This window comes from Protopterus annectens, chromosome 1.part1, assembly GCF_019279795.1.
Source record: "Protopterus annectens isolate FY-2018-M chromosome 1.part1, PAN1.0, whole genome shotgun sequence".
In the NCBI taxonomy this organism is placed as follows: domain Eukaryota; kingdom Metazoa; phylum Chordata; order Ceratodontiformes; family Protopteridae; genus Protopterus; species Protopterus annectens.
Window position 1 is genome coordinate 174,709,700 of NC_056726.1, and position 17,443 is coordinate 174,727,142.

At 42.4% G+C, this 17,443-nt stretch overlaps 1 protein-coding gene across 1 annotated transcript in view; it reads right to left on the bottom strand.

Annotated features, from left to right (window-relative positions):
- LOC122814309 (heat-stable enterotoxin receptor-like) overlaps window positions 1–17,443 on the bottom strand; it is a 900,709-nt gene that overhangs the window by 132,508 nt on the left and 750,758 nt on the right. Inside the window, exon 8 of the mRNA XM_044086899.1 lies at window positions 15,741–15,846. Within this exon, the coding sequence (XP_043942834.1) occupies window positions 15,741–15,846 (106 nt within the window). The remainder of the gene's footprint in view (window positions 1–15,740; window positions 15,847–17,443) is intronic.

Below are 17,443 nucleotides of genomic sequence, written 5' to 3' on the forward strand. Positions count from 1 at the left end.
GACAGCCATACATACATACACACACACACTGTGGAGACCACAGATGTCATACACATATGGATAGCTGATGTGTGTGATACACACACCACACCTGCCTACATCATGCTTTCCACACTGCAGTATGTACAGATCTCTACAACAGTGTACAGGGGTGAGTAACAACTGGGATGTATTCCCCACCATATGTGGCATATATGGTCACACAAGCAAACACACATGGCAGTACTGTGAATGATACACCTGCTATATGATGATACGTCTGACAGACATGCAGCAGTATTGGCCGCAGTATGTGTACCAACGCTACATTCAACAATTATGCTGCTATATGCACACGGGAGGATGTAAGTGTTACAGGTGTCAAGTGACATACTGTCGGTGACACCTGACTGCTGTGTAGGTCTTATGTCTCCACCGTCAAGTAACGGTAACATAGCATACTGTTTGCATATGTAATGGTAGGATGGCGTGTGACACATCTGTGAGCCGTCCCCAGCAACCATCCATCTACACAGGTGGATCACCACTTTATGTACACATCCATCCATACCTGCTGTACATCCTACCGTACTGTCAGTATGTCACCATATACAGGTGTCAATGATGGGGCTGCATTGCAACTACATGTTGTAGTTAGGCACAGATTAGTTACTTACATCAGCTACTGCACATGCATGGTAGTTGCATGCACACTACAGATTGTACATGTGTGTTGGTCCTACATGCCTGTCATGTAGCCATGTTTGTATGCATTGCAATTGGTGGACATGTGTGTTGACAACATAACACATGGACTGTTGTATGATATGATGGGTGTCATGGGTAACTAGTACAGAGGGAATGTGTCCTCGGTCAACATTGCTGCCTCATGTACTGTTAGAATTCAACAGCCATGGACCCACCTTCCATTTGCATGCGTATAATTGCTATAGCCACTTGTCTGCTCAGAGGACAGCAAAAGCTATGCTATGTACATATGTGTTGTGTGTGTGGTCCATGCACATATCCACTGCAATTACATGTATGACATAGCCAAACATGTGTGTTCGTTGGTGTACAGCAACAGTCATCTGTCACAGCTGTGTAAGACCCAGGGCCCCTGGTATGTGTAGAGCCGACCTGGTTATGTACAGTGGTATCATTGCAATGCATAACACATGATGGAACCCTGTCGGTACATGTGTAGTATGCACAGTTGCTGTAGACCTATGTACAGTCCACTGGTCATGAGTCACATGGTGTTGCGTTAATGTATGGCTGTGTATTGCTGGTCCAATGACATGGTGATGTTGGAGGGCTACATTGTAGATTGTGGTGTGTACCTCTGTGATATGCACCTGAGACATCTGTGATAGCTCCTGAGTGTGTACTGGTCAATACATGTGAGTGGCCTTCATGTACGTGGGGACAGTAATACCATACTGTGCCCTTCCGTGTTTAGAATCTGTGTGCATGCAAGATGGCCCTTTGCAACTGCTAAGTGTGTGAGCATGCCCAGTACGCCATTGTGTAGATGGACACACAGTACATTCCAAACTGCGCCCTTCCATGTTTAGAATCTGTGTGCATGCAAGACGGCCCTTTGCAACTGCTAAGTGTGTGAGCATGCCCAGTACGCCATTGTGTAGATGGACACACAGTACATTCCAAACAGACATGTGATACTAAGCGTGTGGGCATGGCCATTGACATCCTGTATAGCGATGGTGGTCATCCAGGCAACAGATGCCCATTTTCAATGTCACAATGGATGCCTACATTGAACAAACTGGTTGTTGTCTTGAAGGGTGTACTGTCAGTGGCACGTCCCGTATCTATGTAGTGTTGTTGTAGTGCTCCGTAGATATTTGGTTGCCCTGATCACACCACTGCCATGTGTTTGTCTATGTCTACCTTGGGACAGTAATATGCTTTCAGACTGCTCACTCTCTATACATTCCCTATCGGTGTCCTTGCCTTTGCGGATGATGTCACCCACCTAGAAGTATGCCTCTGGGAGTGCTGTGCTCAGTAATCTTGGTAGCGTGTTCTGTAAATGCGTAATGCTGTAGTGTGATAAGGTAGTTAGGTGTATTTTCGGCTCCCAGCCCTGTTAAGTGTGTGTGTGTGTGTGTGTGTGTGTGTGTGTGTGTGTGTGTGTGTGTGTGTGTGTGTGTGTGTTTCCAGCTGCCTGGGGACACAGTAATGCTTTTAGATGCCTCACACCACATACATTCCCTATCGGCCTTTTATGGATGATGTCACCCACCTAGAAGTATGCCTCTGGGAGTGCTGTGTTCAGTAATCTCGGTAGCGCATTCTGTAAATGCGTCATGCTGTAGTGTGTTAGGGTAGTTAGGTGTATGTTTGACTGCCAGCCCTTCCAAGTGTGTGTGTGTGTGTGTGTGTGTGTGTGTGTGTGTGTGTTTGCGTGCATGCTCCCGTCCGCCTGGGGATGCAGTCTTGCTTTTAGATGCCGCACACCACAGCAGTTTCCTACCGACGTCTTTGCCTTTGCGGATGATGACACGCACATAGATGACTGCCTCTGGGACTGCTGCGCTTAGTAATCTTGGTAGCGCGTTCTGTAAATGCGTCATGCTGTAGTGTGTTAGGGTAGTTAGGTGTATGTTTGACTCCCAGCCCTGCCAAGTGTGTGTGTGTGTGTGTGTGTGTGTGTGTGTGTGTGTGTGTGTGTGTGTGTGTGTGTGTGTGTGTGTGTGTGTGTGTGTGTGTGTGTTTGCGTGCATGCTCCCGTCCGCCTGGGGATGCAGTCTTGCTTTTAGATGCTGCACACCACAGCAGTTTCCTACCGACGTCTTTGCCTTTGCGGATGATGACACGCACCTAGATGACTGCCTCTTGGACTGCTGTGCTTAGTAATCTCGGTAGCGCATTCTGTAAATGCATCATGCTGTAGTGTGTTAGGGTAGTTAGGTGTATGTTTGACTCCCAGCCCTGCCAAGTGTGTGTGTGTGTGTGTGTGTGTGTGTGTGTGTGTGTGTGTGTGTGTGTATGTTTGCGCGCATGCTCACGCCTGCCTGGGGACGCAGTCTTGCTTTTATACGCCGCACACCACAGCAGTTTCCTATCGATGTCTTTGCCTTTGCGGATGATGACACACACCTAGATGTCTGCCTCTGGGACTGCTGTGCTTAGTAATGTCGGTAGCGCGTTCTGTAAATGCGTAATGCTGTAGTATGATAAGGTAGTTAGGTGTATGTTCGACTCCCAGCCCTGTCAAGTGTGTGTGTGTGTGTTTGAGTGTGTGTTTGCAGCTGCCTGGAGACACAGTAATGCTTTTAGATGCCTCACACCACATACATTCCCTATCGGCGTCTTTGCCTTTGCGGATGATGTCATCCACCTAGATGTATGCCTCTGGGAGTGCTGTGTTCAGTAATCTCAGTAGCGCGTTCTGTAAATGCATCATGCTGTAGTGTGTTAGGGTAGTTAGGTGTATGTTCAACTCCCAGCCCTGCCAAGTGTGTGTGTGTGTGTGTGTGTGTGTGTGTGTGTGTGTGTGTGTGTGTTTCCAGCTGCATAACAACAGTACATTGCTTTTACAGTATTCACTCTCCACAACATCCGTGCGGCGTCTTTGCCTTTGATGCTGCTGTCTGCAGGCTAGACGTGTGCCTGTGTGAATCATGTGATCCACTGATGACGGTAGCACATTTTGTAACTGCGTGATGCTGTCATGTGGTACAGTGCTTACGTTTATGTTCTGCTCCCAACCCTGCCATGTGTGTGTGTGTGTGTGTGTGTGTGTGTGTGTGTGTGTGTGTGTGTGTGTATGTATCTATCTACATATATATATCTATATATATATATATATATATATATATATATATATATATATATCTATATATGTATGTATATGGCTATATATATATATATATATATATATATATATATATATATATATATATATAATACATATTGCATATAGATATGTATGTTGGGGTTATCACTCTTGATTCTGCTGCATTGTCTGTACATGAGCACCTTGGATGTATGTATATCTGCTATGGCTCTGTGATAGTGCACATACTGTGTGCTGTAGTGATCGTGGGTTATACATGTGTAGTGACTGGTTATTGTGTTGCTGGGTATTGCACGGGCATTGGAAACAATGTTAGTGCAGCATCTTTGACTGGTCATATGCAGATCTCGGCAACAGTCAGCAGTGGTTATTACATTGGAGTGTGAGTATGGCTCATATCCGTCTGTAGTAACTGTAAATTCTATGCACCTCAGGTTAACATTACAGATGCACGTTTATCCACAGATTGTGGTACAGATCCCAGGACTGTATGTGTAGACATTGACAGGTGCAGGAATGAGTTGTGTTGGATGCATGGAGGGGTGTCCATGGCCAGTAATGGGGATCTCTACAGCCTGGCAGGTACGGTCTGTGACTGTCCCACAACCTCCTGTATATGGCTGACACATGCTGTACCTGTGTATATGCAGACACACACACTTACCACAAACAGCTATGGCTATCACATACACACACCCATTGCACCACCATTGGGCCATGCAGTAACCATTGTCCCTCACACACACACACCTATGTGTACATTGGATGGCTCTATGACAGCTCTGGACATGTTAACACCACACCCTGTGCATATGATGTCACTTGTGCCACCACCTGTGATGTGTAACATTGATGCAGGATCTGACTAACCTGGTGCTGCTGCACACAGTCACTTTATTCCACTGTATTAATGTTAGCATGCTGTTAACACACAGTGTGTTACTTCCAGGTGTACTTCAGCAGGCATGATGCATTGCAGCTATGACCATCACTGTAGCATAGTTTACAGCACTGTTACTTCTGATGATGTAGTCTCCATCCATGTGCCATTTCACTGATGTGTGTAGTATTGGCAGCATGTGTGTCTGTGTGTGCAGTACGTGTGTGATGTGTGTAGTACACATGTATACATGCTTACAAATGCATACATGACATTACACTGGCTTCACCATTCATACACTAGCTTACTCATTCTTCCACACGCGCACACAGGCTAACACGTGCACACACATGCTTACTCGGGCTTACTGGCGCGCACGGGCACAGACACACTGTGGGCAGGTTTGCAGGTCACATCGGTGGTATCCATGGCGTACGCCGTCAGTCTGCTGACGTTCCCTAGGATAGCTCATGACACGTCTCTTCCACTGAGTACTGACAGCACACATGTGATACTGCTCCGGTGAGACTACAGTGTTTTGTACATACACACGCATGTTGTCACCTATCTTCTACTCTAATAGTCCCCTTAACCTACACTACACTGTAGAGGCTTGGCCCATATGGCATGCCATGTTGTGATTCACTATCCTCAGCCTCATTTGCCTCACATTGCCTACAAATGCTTCGTTTCCACACATAAGTACCAGTACTCAGTAGCCATGTTGTCTCCAGCTTGCCATTCATCTGCATGGCGTACTATCATCTAACTAAACCTACATTTTGTATGTATATTATGAATATGTCTTGTTTTGAAGCACAGCGCATTCTCGTGGCACTGCGCTATACTTCCAAACCAGGGATCGGGGGAGGACAACTACTGGTTCATTGATATCCAATGGACAAAGCCGCCACTGGCCTTGGACTTGGACATTGGCATGCTTCTTCGACTTTATTCATACTGTATTTGCAGCTGTTATTGCTCCATTTAGCAACGTGCAAAGCGTTAGTCGCATAGCATCCGGGTACATTTCTGTACATAACTCTGCTCTTGCACAGACAGCTTACTGTTTCATGTATCACATAATTATGTAGGGTTACCACCTGTCCCACTTTGTGAGGTACAGTCCCTCTTTGGGCAGTTGTGTCCTGCAAAAAATGTGAAAAAATTGCAAATGTCCTGAGATTTTAGGACAAAATTATTTTCTATATTTTATGTTATAGTTGCATAAAACAGTTATTCTGTATCTGAAACACCTAAATGTTATAAGAAACAGAATAAGGAACTAAAATGCTACAAGAATAGACTTTTATTCAGGCAAAAAAATGAAGTTCTGTCCATTGTACTGGCTGTGGGTATGTTTTGCCCTGCAAAATCTGATGTTTGTAGCACAAATGTCCCACTTTGGGCATTTGGAAAGGTGGCAACCCTATCATTACATCATTTGCATAGCTTTCACATATAAATGGGGTATGTTGCAAATCCCAACATTGTCCGTGCAATGTTCGTGTTACGGGTGGTCTTGCACGCCCCTGCGGGTGTTTGCTGAATAGCCTGGCAATCATCTTTCCTTGCTGTACTCTCACTCAATCCATACACACCGGAGGCTTTGTGTATCATGGCCTAGGCTTTGCTGTGTGCTATGTCTATTTGTGGTGTATGCATGGCTGTGGGTATGTCCCACTGTCATCATTGGTAAAGGTGACACCCTATAGGTACTTCCTGTAGACTGCTGTGTCATTTGACATGTCAGCACATACCTGCGGATGAACTTCCTACTGCAGTGCTTTTCATACCTTCTGAGTTATCTTGCAGTCGATAATGCTGTTTACTCAGACATGTATCTGTTTCAGATCATACCTATCAACCTCCTAGTGCAAAACATCTGTACAAAGCCTAACATGATGGGGGAACAGATAGGGGCAGATTCTACATATTGCTCTTACAAACATAGATAGTTGACAGTATTATAGGTTTTGCATTAGTATGACCTTTCTGAGGGATTTGGGGTCTTAAACACATATGTTTATCATTATTTAATGACGTCAGTTCTCAGGTATTTGGCAGACAGGTACAGATTGTGAGAGGAACACACCACACTTATGAGGCATACATCTGCACATTTGTACAGTTACGAGGTATGTTTCTGATACTGGACATCAATTTCCTTATGCCAATACACACAATATATGGCGCCATCACAGGCCAGTTACCATTACATTTCTATTGCAGGACACACCCACCCACTGTGTTATATTCCTCACACAGGCCAACAGGTGCTTATCCATACTAATTATTCCATCATGTACCTTATGTGTACGCCAGTATTTGCGCTTTCCGTCAGTGGCAGAGCTCACGTACGAGTATGGGGGACTGGACACTGTATCGGTGACACTACATAACACCCTGAGGGACACATGTCCTTTGAGTCTATTAACCTTCCACATTGACTTTCACAGGCCATACATTGTAATTCACATTTGTGGACAAACATGCTTATTACTTGTAGATGTTTTGTCATTTGTCCTGATGTCTTTCTTCTCACCTGTCCACCTAGTATCACTAGTTCTGTACATTTCATTAGGATGGGTTACCTTCATACCTCTCACCTGTACACATTATGGGTATACACCCTGGGGTTTGACCTATGATTCTGTTACGTTTGTCATGATAATGTGCCTTTCTGGTAGATTGCTGGCAAGCCATGACGGACTGTGCGGTTAGGTAATCATGACTGACATTTCTATTTCATGATTACTAACTCTCATAACATTCATATTCCTGACTACGCAATTATTCTATCAATGGTCTGACTTTGTCTGAGGTATATTTAATATAGTCCCTATTTGTCTGTCATGTCCTATGCCTTAGTCCAGCTGTCTTATTCTGACATTCTGGCAGGTATGGTTACCATCTTGGTCGTACGGGTGTCCATCCATGATAATCACCTACATGACACTGATATAGGTCCCTACGACTTCCCCCAATGGTTTACACAATATCCAGTAGATGGGTTGCACCTTTTTGGAGAATGTAGGCATGTGCTATACCCACATAGGTATATTGATCACTCCCATGGGGCGTACCTAATAGATCTGTGCCAACCAACACCTTGGCCCAATTCTGCATACCCATGATTCCCATACCTGACACACCTCCACAGTACCCATTAGACATGTTTAATGTGAGGGTTAATAAAGTGCGAGGACACTTCTGAGCACTCCCCACTCTGCGGATATCAGCTCGTACTTCATACATTCAATCGACCCATGTGTTATTACCCTTGCACCTGCTACTGTTGCATGTACACCTATATCGTAGTTGCAGGTGTGACTTCTTTTGCATCAATGATGGTTGGCACTTCATACAGGATCAATTTTTGGGGTCCTGCAAAGGACACCTATATTCATGTTTAACGTGTAGAACTTGCAGGCCCTGTCACACTGGTACTTTCTGGGCAATGGTTTGGAAACCATCGGTGTATTCTCCTTTCATGCATGTCTGTCTGTCTATTCATATTAGCTATACCGTGACCTATTTATGTACATGTGTTATATGTACAGGGACATATGTTTGTTGTATATATATATCTATTCATGTATCGTGTGTGTATAGATAGATATATATATATATATATATATATATATATATATATATATGTACATATATACATATGTCTGTACATTCCTCATCTCGTAATTTGCTTTGGATTATGTCTGTGGATATATGTGTATATATATCTCTATATCATACCTTTCAACTGTACAGATTTCTGTTTTTCATAACCTTGTGTCTATCTGGCAAGTTAGTGGCATATCATTAAAGACTGACGTTGGTAAATAATGACAAACATTTCAGGTTACGACTTCATACCCTTCAGAGAATCCATGCTAGTGACACACCTGTTATTCTATCCACTTTCTATGTTTGTTAGGGCAATATCTGGGGATTGTCCCTATTTGTACCAGTTGTTGTCATGGCTTTGTCCGGTTTCGTACTTTACGGGTTTAACAGGTATGAGCCATGCACATAGAATGTGGGGAAAACACCATTCATTTTCTATTCTGTGAGCGGATTACACACGCGCAGGCGCACTTGCATATCCTTATTGTGGGTTACATGTGTTTCATAGATAATTGTGCTTCTGTGAACTTTCATAATTCTGACCATAACAGTTACATATCTGTATTCCAGTTTACGGACTACTGCAAAACACACGTTCACCTTTACATATTTAAATGTGTGTACTGCACGGACGCTTTCATTACACTTTCAAGTTATATGTGCAGTGGTCGTAGGTCAACCGGGACTGCATTCACATTGGCCGGATACCGGAACCACTATTCTATTGGTGTTCTCCCTCATTGATATGCATACCCATAGTACTTAGCTACATCAACATACACCTCACCACTTCACCTACGACACAGGCATCCATTCTTCTGCTGGGAAAAAGGCAGCACTATATATTACACATTCCCTATAGCCTACTGCTGTGGACTCCGGCTGCATTGTTAATCACTCCGAGGATATGCAGAACACCAAGGCATATAGTCCAGCCACATACAGGTCTTTGATTGTCAGGGTGTTCATGTAGTGATCTGGGTTTAGGCTTGTCCACCTGGTGAACGGAACTTCCCTGGCCAAGGTCAAATGTCAGATGAAGCATATGGACAGGGATTATCTCCCTATTTTGAAGTTTTACCTGTGTTTATAGACACAGGTGTTTGGGCACCTGTCAGCAGCTTATTCTGTTGGCATTACATATTATGGGTGGGGTTGTTATAGTCCATACTCCACGGTGAGGGGTGTTCCCATTCACATTTGACTATTACCTGTATGCAGTCATACGGGGATTATTATTTTTGGACATGAAGTGACTACAGGTATGCAGTTGTACATTACACAAGTGTGAAGGGCTGTTCCTGTAAATATGTACGGACCATACCTCTCAAACTCTTAGAGCACCAAACCTGCACAAAATATACATGATGGGGGGACAATTAGGGACACATTTTAACGATTGCTCTTACAAGCTTAGAATGTTGATAGAATGCTAGGTTTTGCATTAGCATGACTTTTCTGCAGGTTGTGGAGTCTTATACTCAGGATATTTCTCATTATTTAGTGATGTCAATCCTCAGCTATTTACCACACTGGTGCAGATTGTCGGAGGCACACACGAACACTATGGGGCGAACCTGTGGTTATTCTTAGGGTTGCCACCATTTCAACTGCCCAAAGTGGGACATGTTCTGTAGAGATGTCAGATTTTCCAGGACAAAACATACCTACAGCCGTGCATAGTACTAAACTTTAACCTTTTTTGTACATATAATAGCTTATTCTAGTAACATTTGAATTGCTTATGCTACTTCACATAACATATTGAGGATTCATATATAAAATAACCGTTTTATGCGACTATTAAAGTAAATTAGGAAATAAACTCTCAGAACATTTGCTATGTCTTGATTTTTTTTACAGGACACAACTCCTACAGAGGGATTGTTACTTGCAAAGTGGGACAGGTGGTGACCCTAGTCATTCTGCAAATATCCGGACAGTTGAATGGTATGGCACGGACCTCTGTAATACACTGTTGTGTTCTGGCACAGCAATAGCTCAGCATTAAAGACTGCAGTCGGAACGTGCTGACAGACAGTTGGGTTTCAGACTTCATACTCCAGACATTAATGCCAATGTGCAAACTGTTATTCTATCAAATTCTATGTTTCTAAGAGATATGTTTACAGATTGTCCCTGATTTTGGACCTTTGTCTCACTTATATTCACGGCTCTGTCCAGATATCTTGCTCACACAGGTTGATAGGTATGATCAGTCACGACTGTCCCTCACACTTGATCAGGGTTGACCTGTTTACGTAGTGTCTTCCTCGCCCACATGCCATTTTCCACTTTGCAAATGTGTGCATTATATTCTCCCTCCTATTCATGTCTGGACACATGCGTCACGGGAAGGTATTTTATCCTGGGTGGTAGGTTATGCATGCCCACTTAGGGCTGGACAGTGTCATGGACCTCCACTGCACGTTCTGACTTGTGTCCAGATATCTACTGGATTGGACATCATGTCATCATACCCATTCTACTATTTACACAAGTTGGTCATCCCGTGAGGGATATCCCAAAAATTGGTCAAAACCAAAACAAGTTAGATAACGAAGATTTTTGTGGCTGCACGAAAATGTGCAGGGGGTTTTACCTGCAGGGGATACATGGTTTGCAATCCTGACACTGCCTAGGGTGACAATACCTACTACATATGCGTAGGGGGTCACTGTGTGTAGCTGTTTCTGCAACAAACCAGTGGACCAAGTATGGCTGGATTTGGTGGACGTTCTAGTATGGTGGCAAGTTGTGTGTTGTGGAGGGTATGCTGGGTAGGCTATTATGCATCCAGGTGTGTTGCGTTTGTTATGGCCAGTTCCATCAGGACCCATCTGTGGGTATGTGAAAGTGCCGTATCTATACATTTGTCTCGCATATTTCCATATTCATATGTTTGTGGGATTGTGTTCTACACTATGGCCTGTCTGCTTGTCTTGCAGTTGTTTCTACATGAGGTTGTGTTTCTTTCCGCTTCACCCGCTGCCCCCTCATACACCTCCGGTTCACCTTTTCTGCATACGACACAAGTATCGCCTTTGAGGAATTTACCATTAAACACACACCCGTCACACACGAATTACTCACACCCCATAGAGCACTACTTTGGTTGTTGGCCCATGACACGGCCAGAGTTACACATTGACTACCCTACATGTGTCGGGTACCTTTATGGTTGTGTGGACTACCCTGCCATGTTTGCTTTCCACATGCTATACCTCATGCACGTAGGTACACGCCCTTACTTCACTTTCATTACTTGGTTGGTGTATCCAGGTACTACCCATTCGACTGTGTCACATACACGCTCGGATTATACAGCTGACTTCCAGATTTTGCCAGCCTGTTCTACTCATTGGTAGGATGGCACCTTTTTCTATGTCCAAGCTATTCCTTACACATGTCCGACCATTGTGGACATTGCCTCCCCACAGTCAACGGTTGTGTTTCCACCTTTTCAATTGGCCACAGTGTGACATAGGGTTACCACCTGTCCCACTTTGCGAGGGACAGTCCCTCTTTGGGCAGTTGTGTCCTGACATGTAATTGTCAACATGGCAAATGTCCTGAGATTTTAGGACAAACATATTTTTTATATTTTATGTGATAGTTGCATTAAACAGTTAATTCTGTATCTGAAATACCTGACTGTTATGAGAAACAGAATAAGCAACTAAAATGCTACAGGGCTATGCTTTTCTGTAGGCAAAACAGTTATGTTCTGTCCTTTGTACTGGCCGTGGGTATGTGTCGGCCTGTACAGTCTGATGTCTGTACCAAACATGTCCCACTTTGGCCATTTGTAAGGGTGGCAACCCTACTGTGACAGTTGCGGTGAACACAGCATATTTTACAGGCCGACACATACCCACGGTCAGTTCGGCAGATAGAACTTACAATTCTTGCCTATATCTAAGCTTATTCTTGTAGCATTTCGGTATCTTATTCTGTTTGTTATGACATTTATGTATTATACATCCAGTGAAATATGTTTAATGCAACTATTGCATGACATCTACAGAGGAATTATGTCCTATATTCTCTGGGCATTTGCCAGTTTTACATGTTTGTGTTGGGACGCATCTGCCTACAGAGGGACTGTCGCTCGCAAAGTGGGACAGGTGGTAATCTTGGTCGACGGTATGGATCATACTGTTCGTTTCAGCCTACATGTGTCCGTGTTGTTATGGCTCGTTTATATGCTCCTTCTGTTTTGTTTACATGTGTATGCTATTTCCTATCACATTTGGTATTGAAATACGGACATACCTTTTGTATATGACTATTACATGGCTTGTGGGATATGATTCAGACATACGGTCACTACCTATATCTACATTTCTCCTCGTGTATTTTGTTATGGACACATCTGCACAGCTATGCTCCCTCCCTCAAATTATGGGTCGGCTGGTGACCCTCTCCATTGGACTGGACATACCTACTGGCAGCGTGCTTAACATCTGATACGTTTCACTTCCACATGGTATAGCTATCAACACTACGTTGGACTACAGGCACACGGTTTTCCTGTCATTTGTTCATGGGTAGGGACCCGTTATTCCCCACCATGCATTTGTGTTTGAGTCTTCATTTTCTGTTCGCAGGGACTCTGCTTTGCATACGTTTCAGTCTCCATGGACACTGATAGGTACGATTGCTATTGCTGGCGGAATATAATATTCAGTAGTTTAGGTTGCTCCTCGAAAGCCGACATTGACACGCCTCCCTGCGCAACTTCTATACCCCCCCTTGCACTAGCGCACGTTTCCTATGCATGTGGCTGTGGCGGCTACACACCTTCATTAATATGCATATGGCATGTCTACTCCACATCTACACCGCACGTCCGGCGCAAGCCTTACGCCGGACTTGCTCCGAGCTTCATGAATCCGGGGGTATATTTATAATAGCAAAGAGCTTAACCTGGTATGTGATATTAATAGAACCTGCTGGAGGGACAGATTTGTCTCCCAGAGGTTACCACAACTTTGGAACAGACTCCCACTTCATGTCAAACAGAGCACCTCATTGGCCATCTTCAAATCCAGCTGGACGACTGGATGGGTAACCATAAATTAACCCCAGGTGTTCTACCTGTGTTCCTCTTTGACATGGGCATTAGGTACTGATTGTGGAAATAAGGGTAGAACTTGGCTAGGCTTGTAAGGGCCCTAGGACCATTAGCCTAGTAACTTCCTATGATCCTATGATCCTATGACCCCACTTTTTTATATTTATAATGAAATTTATACACACACAGATTTAGATTTTGCAGTACTTTACTTAAAAAGTTAATAGAGCAGTAGGTTTTGTATTAACATGCATTTTCTGAACAATGAAAAGTATAACAAACTAATGAATAGTATTATTGACTGATTGCAATCTTCAGAGAACTTTACAAGGGACAGGACAAAAATATGAAGGTCACTCTGCAAAATCAGGGACAGTTAAAGATATTGCAGGCAGAAATGAAATGCTTCTCTGGTAGAATGCAAAGCAATTTTTAAAGTCTTTTAGTAACTTTGTTCTGACACACCTTTTGCTTATAAATCTGACTGGGTGAAGTTCTAACAGTTTTTAAAGGGCATTTTACCTTCTTTTACTCTTTTTTTGTTGGCTGGCTGGCGCTATCACTAGTATGAGACCTGATTGTAACAGTGTAGTGTTAACGGGTACACAACAAACTTTTGTTAAGCACCCCTAAGTGCTGTTATGCTAAGGTCTCATTCTAGGGAAGTACTTAGTTTATATTTTTCTCAGTACTGGAGCTTAATCATAGTGATACATTCAGTACATAATCTTACTTCAGATAACCTTTCTTTGTATGGCTTTTATATTTGCTGAACCGATCATGTTTGGTTCAGTATTTCTGCACCTTTTCTATCTTAACAATATCTTCCCTAGTTAATGTACAAAACCTCAGACCATATTCCAGCAAAGGTTTCACTATTGTCTCATACATGGAATCAAGATTTTTGCATTTCTTGATGAAATTGTTGCAAAAATTTGCCTTAGAGTAGAATAAATATGACCTTAAATTCAAGTTAATATGAGAAGACCCCATTGCTAAGTGAAATGACTTTAGAAATAGTTATTAATTTTTTTCTGTACCCAGACTTAACATTTCTTTTTACTTAAACTACAGTTTCATCTCTGAATTTGATTTTTTTTTACAGATTGGCTGCATAGTTTTGTGGATTTCTGGAATGATATGCATATATTTTATCTTTGTTATTTTGATGTTTTGTTCAAGTGAACTTATAAAATGTTGGATGAGTTGCTGTGAGAATAAAGCATCTTTCCATTGTTCTGTATCTGTAGTTTGGTTTTCTCTATAAAAGCACATCATGTCTTCATTCCATATGAAGTTGTGTAAAAACATTTGCATATCTGTATTACGAATAAACTGCTACTGTTAGAGGTCTCAGATTGTAGGCACATTATTACCATAGGAAAATACTAAAGTTATAAGAAATGGACCTTTACAGATGGTGGAAGCCCACCTTATACTTTTTCCATAACAGATGTAAAGGAAGACATGGATGGTCTATATCAAGAACACCTCCACTGCTGCTACACAAACAATATGCGAAGAATATGTGACAAGTGAAGATACAGAATTCATAAATTCAGTTGTGGTCTGTGGAGGGTGTAATATAGTAAAATAAAACAAAAAAAGAACTACAGTGTGCAGACCCTCCAGCCACAGCAATCCACTTCCTTAGTCATATGATATATAGAGTCTTGTGACTGTCAGTGAAATACAGCAGGGATGACAACCTACCCAGTTCACCATCCTGTTGATGACAGGTGCTCATCATACAAGGATGACAACTCACCCAGTCCACCATTCTTTTAATGGCAGGTGCCCTTCATACAGTACACAACATCAGTTGATATGTTCACTCCACATCAAGCCTATCAGTGACCCTCCCCACTCTGGTAACCAATGAAGGCCACAGTTCCATGTGGAGAATGGAACCCTCTATTTCTCATCCCTTCCTGTTAGTGATCAGGTTATACAGTCTCATCCATCCCCTCCCCTGGCAGTAGTCTGTGTTCCTAGCCTTCATTCCTCACAAACTCACACACACACACACACACACACACACACACACACACACACACACACACACACACACACACACACGCACACACATGCACACACACGTGCGCACACATACATGCACACACACATTTTCTCAGTGATTCCTTATTAAAGGATTAACACCTGTCTCTTGAGAACATCATGTCATCAAAATACAAACAAACAAAAGAAATAACAGGATTCGGCATGCTTTGAGAAAAACATTGTGATATGGCATGATAGTCAGGAAAAGATAGGAAAAGTAATTGAAAAAATACACTTCAGAGTTAGTTCAGTCTGCACTAGAAAACAGCACTGAGTTAAATGGAGTCGATTACCTTGAGGCTGACACGGCTGATGTCTGAGTTGTTAACCATAACTATTTTTTCAGGTGCAATATGGGACCATTTCTTTAAACGATTTGCATGTTCAATTCTATACAAGCTATGACAAAAATAAAGAAGATAATACACTTTATTAAATGTATGGTATAACATTTATAGCTACAAAATATTACCATTTTTGTATTACAATTTTTATATTTCAGTTTTGGTGTCAGTTACATAATAAAAGAAGAGGGGAGATATAAAGGAAAATACATTCCACAGCATATCTGCCAGGTGAACAGAACTGTAAATTAGTACAACAAAGAATTTATTTTTCATAGCTAAAGGTGATAACTCATAAGTAAAATAGTCAAACCTAATTTGCCATGGATCTATTTTACAGCTTACAACATAATGTGTTTGTTTTGTTAGTTTGTGTGTGTGTGTGTGTGTGTGTGTGTGTGTGTGTGTGTGTGTGTGTGTGTGTGTATATGTTACCTTATCATTAATATTAATTAAGTTGAAGAGAAAGTGTCTGTCATTATCTTTCTTGTTAATAGCTGTGAAGTCTTTATGTAATAACACAATACTATCTGCTGCCTTATGAATAAGTAAAAGATCACTGCTGCAGTTGTATCTCAGAGTATGGTTTGTCAGTACATAATAGTGATATGTCAAAGTCTTAGGTTTGAATGGTCTGACTCACCTGAGGTTATTAGGTACTATAAATAAAGTACTGGCAACACTGACTTTTCTGCCTTCTTCGACGGAAGCAGTTGCTTCTGTGATGCTGAAGAAGAGATCCTCTGATACCTTGTTCCTGTAGGCCAATCTCTGTTCTAAACTAAGAATTTTTTATCAAATAATTGGTTGTTCTAGTTGTGTAGAGGGATAAAGCCCTGAAAATATATCACAAATGACATGGGTTTGATTAGTGGATTAGGTGACTGATGAAGCAGCAGGGAAGGGATGGGTATGCCAATCCAAGGTGGGAGAATGTACATTGATGTGTTCCATAAGGGGAGGCATGGTCTAAAAACAAGAGTTGCCCTCAGATGTACTCAATGACTGTGGGAGGTAGGGAAAGGGAGTGAGCAGGTCATTCATAAAAGAATTTCCCATGTGTAGAAGCATAGAGGAGCTGAGCACCCAGGACACCCTCATGATCCATGACTGGCCCCAGCAACAATGGAGTAAGTCTGGGGAGTTTGGAGAGTAGCTGGTAGACCCAGTATGGAAATTTGGTACTGGGGGCTGAGTGGGTAAAGATGAGGTCTGAGCAGATAAAAAATATATATAAAATAATTATGTTAGTTTTGACCTGCAGGCTAGCCATAACATTGTTTAATCCATTCAGATCAGTGCATACAAGACAGGCAGACATCTGACAACATGGTAAAGACTTTATTATTAGTAAAGGAGGGAGAGCAATTGCAGGGTTTGTTTGTTTGTGGTCAGCCTAGATGAGAACTTTTGATAAAATACATTGAGTTACTTATTTAGGGTAATACAGCTGTTCTCCCAGAGATTTATATCACTGTTATTGAACATATGCCAAGGTTCTCCCACACAGATGTATGTGAAGGCTGAACTTTCTGCTTCTTTTTACATAGGTAGGGTTTTGCAACATTGTTGTCCCCTCTCCCCTCTCATATTTACACTTTACCAGAAGCCATTAACTGCTGATATAGAAGGTTTTCCAGCAATGGATGGGA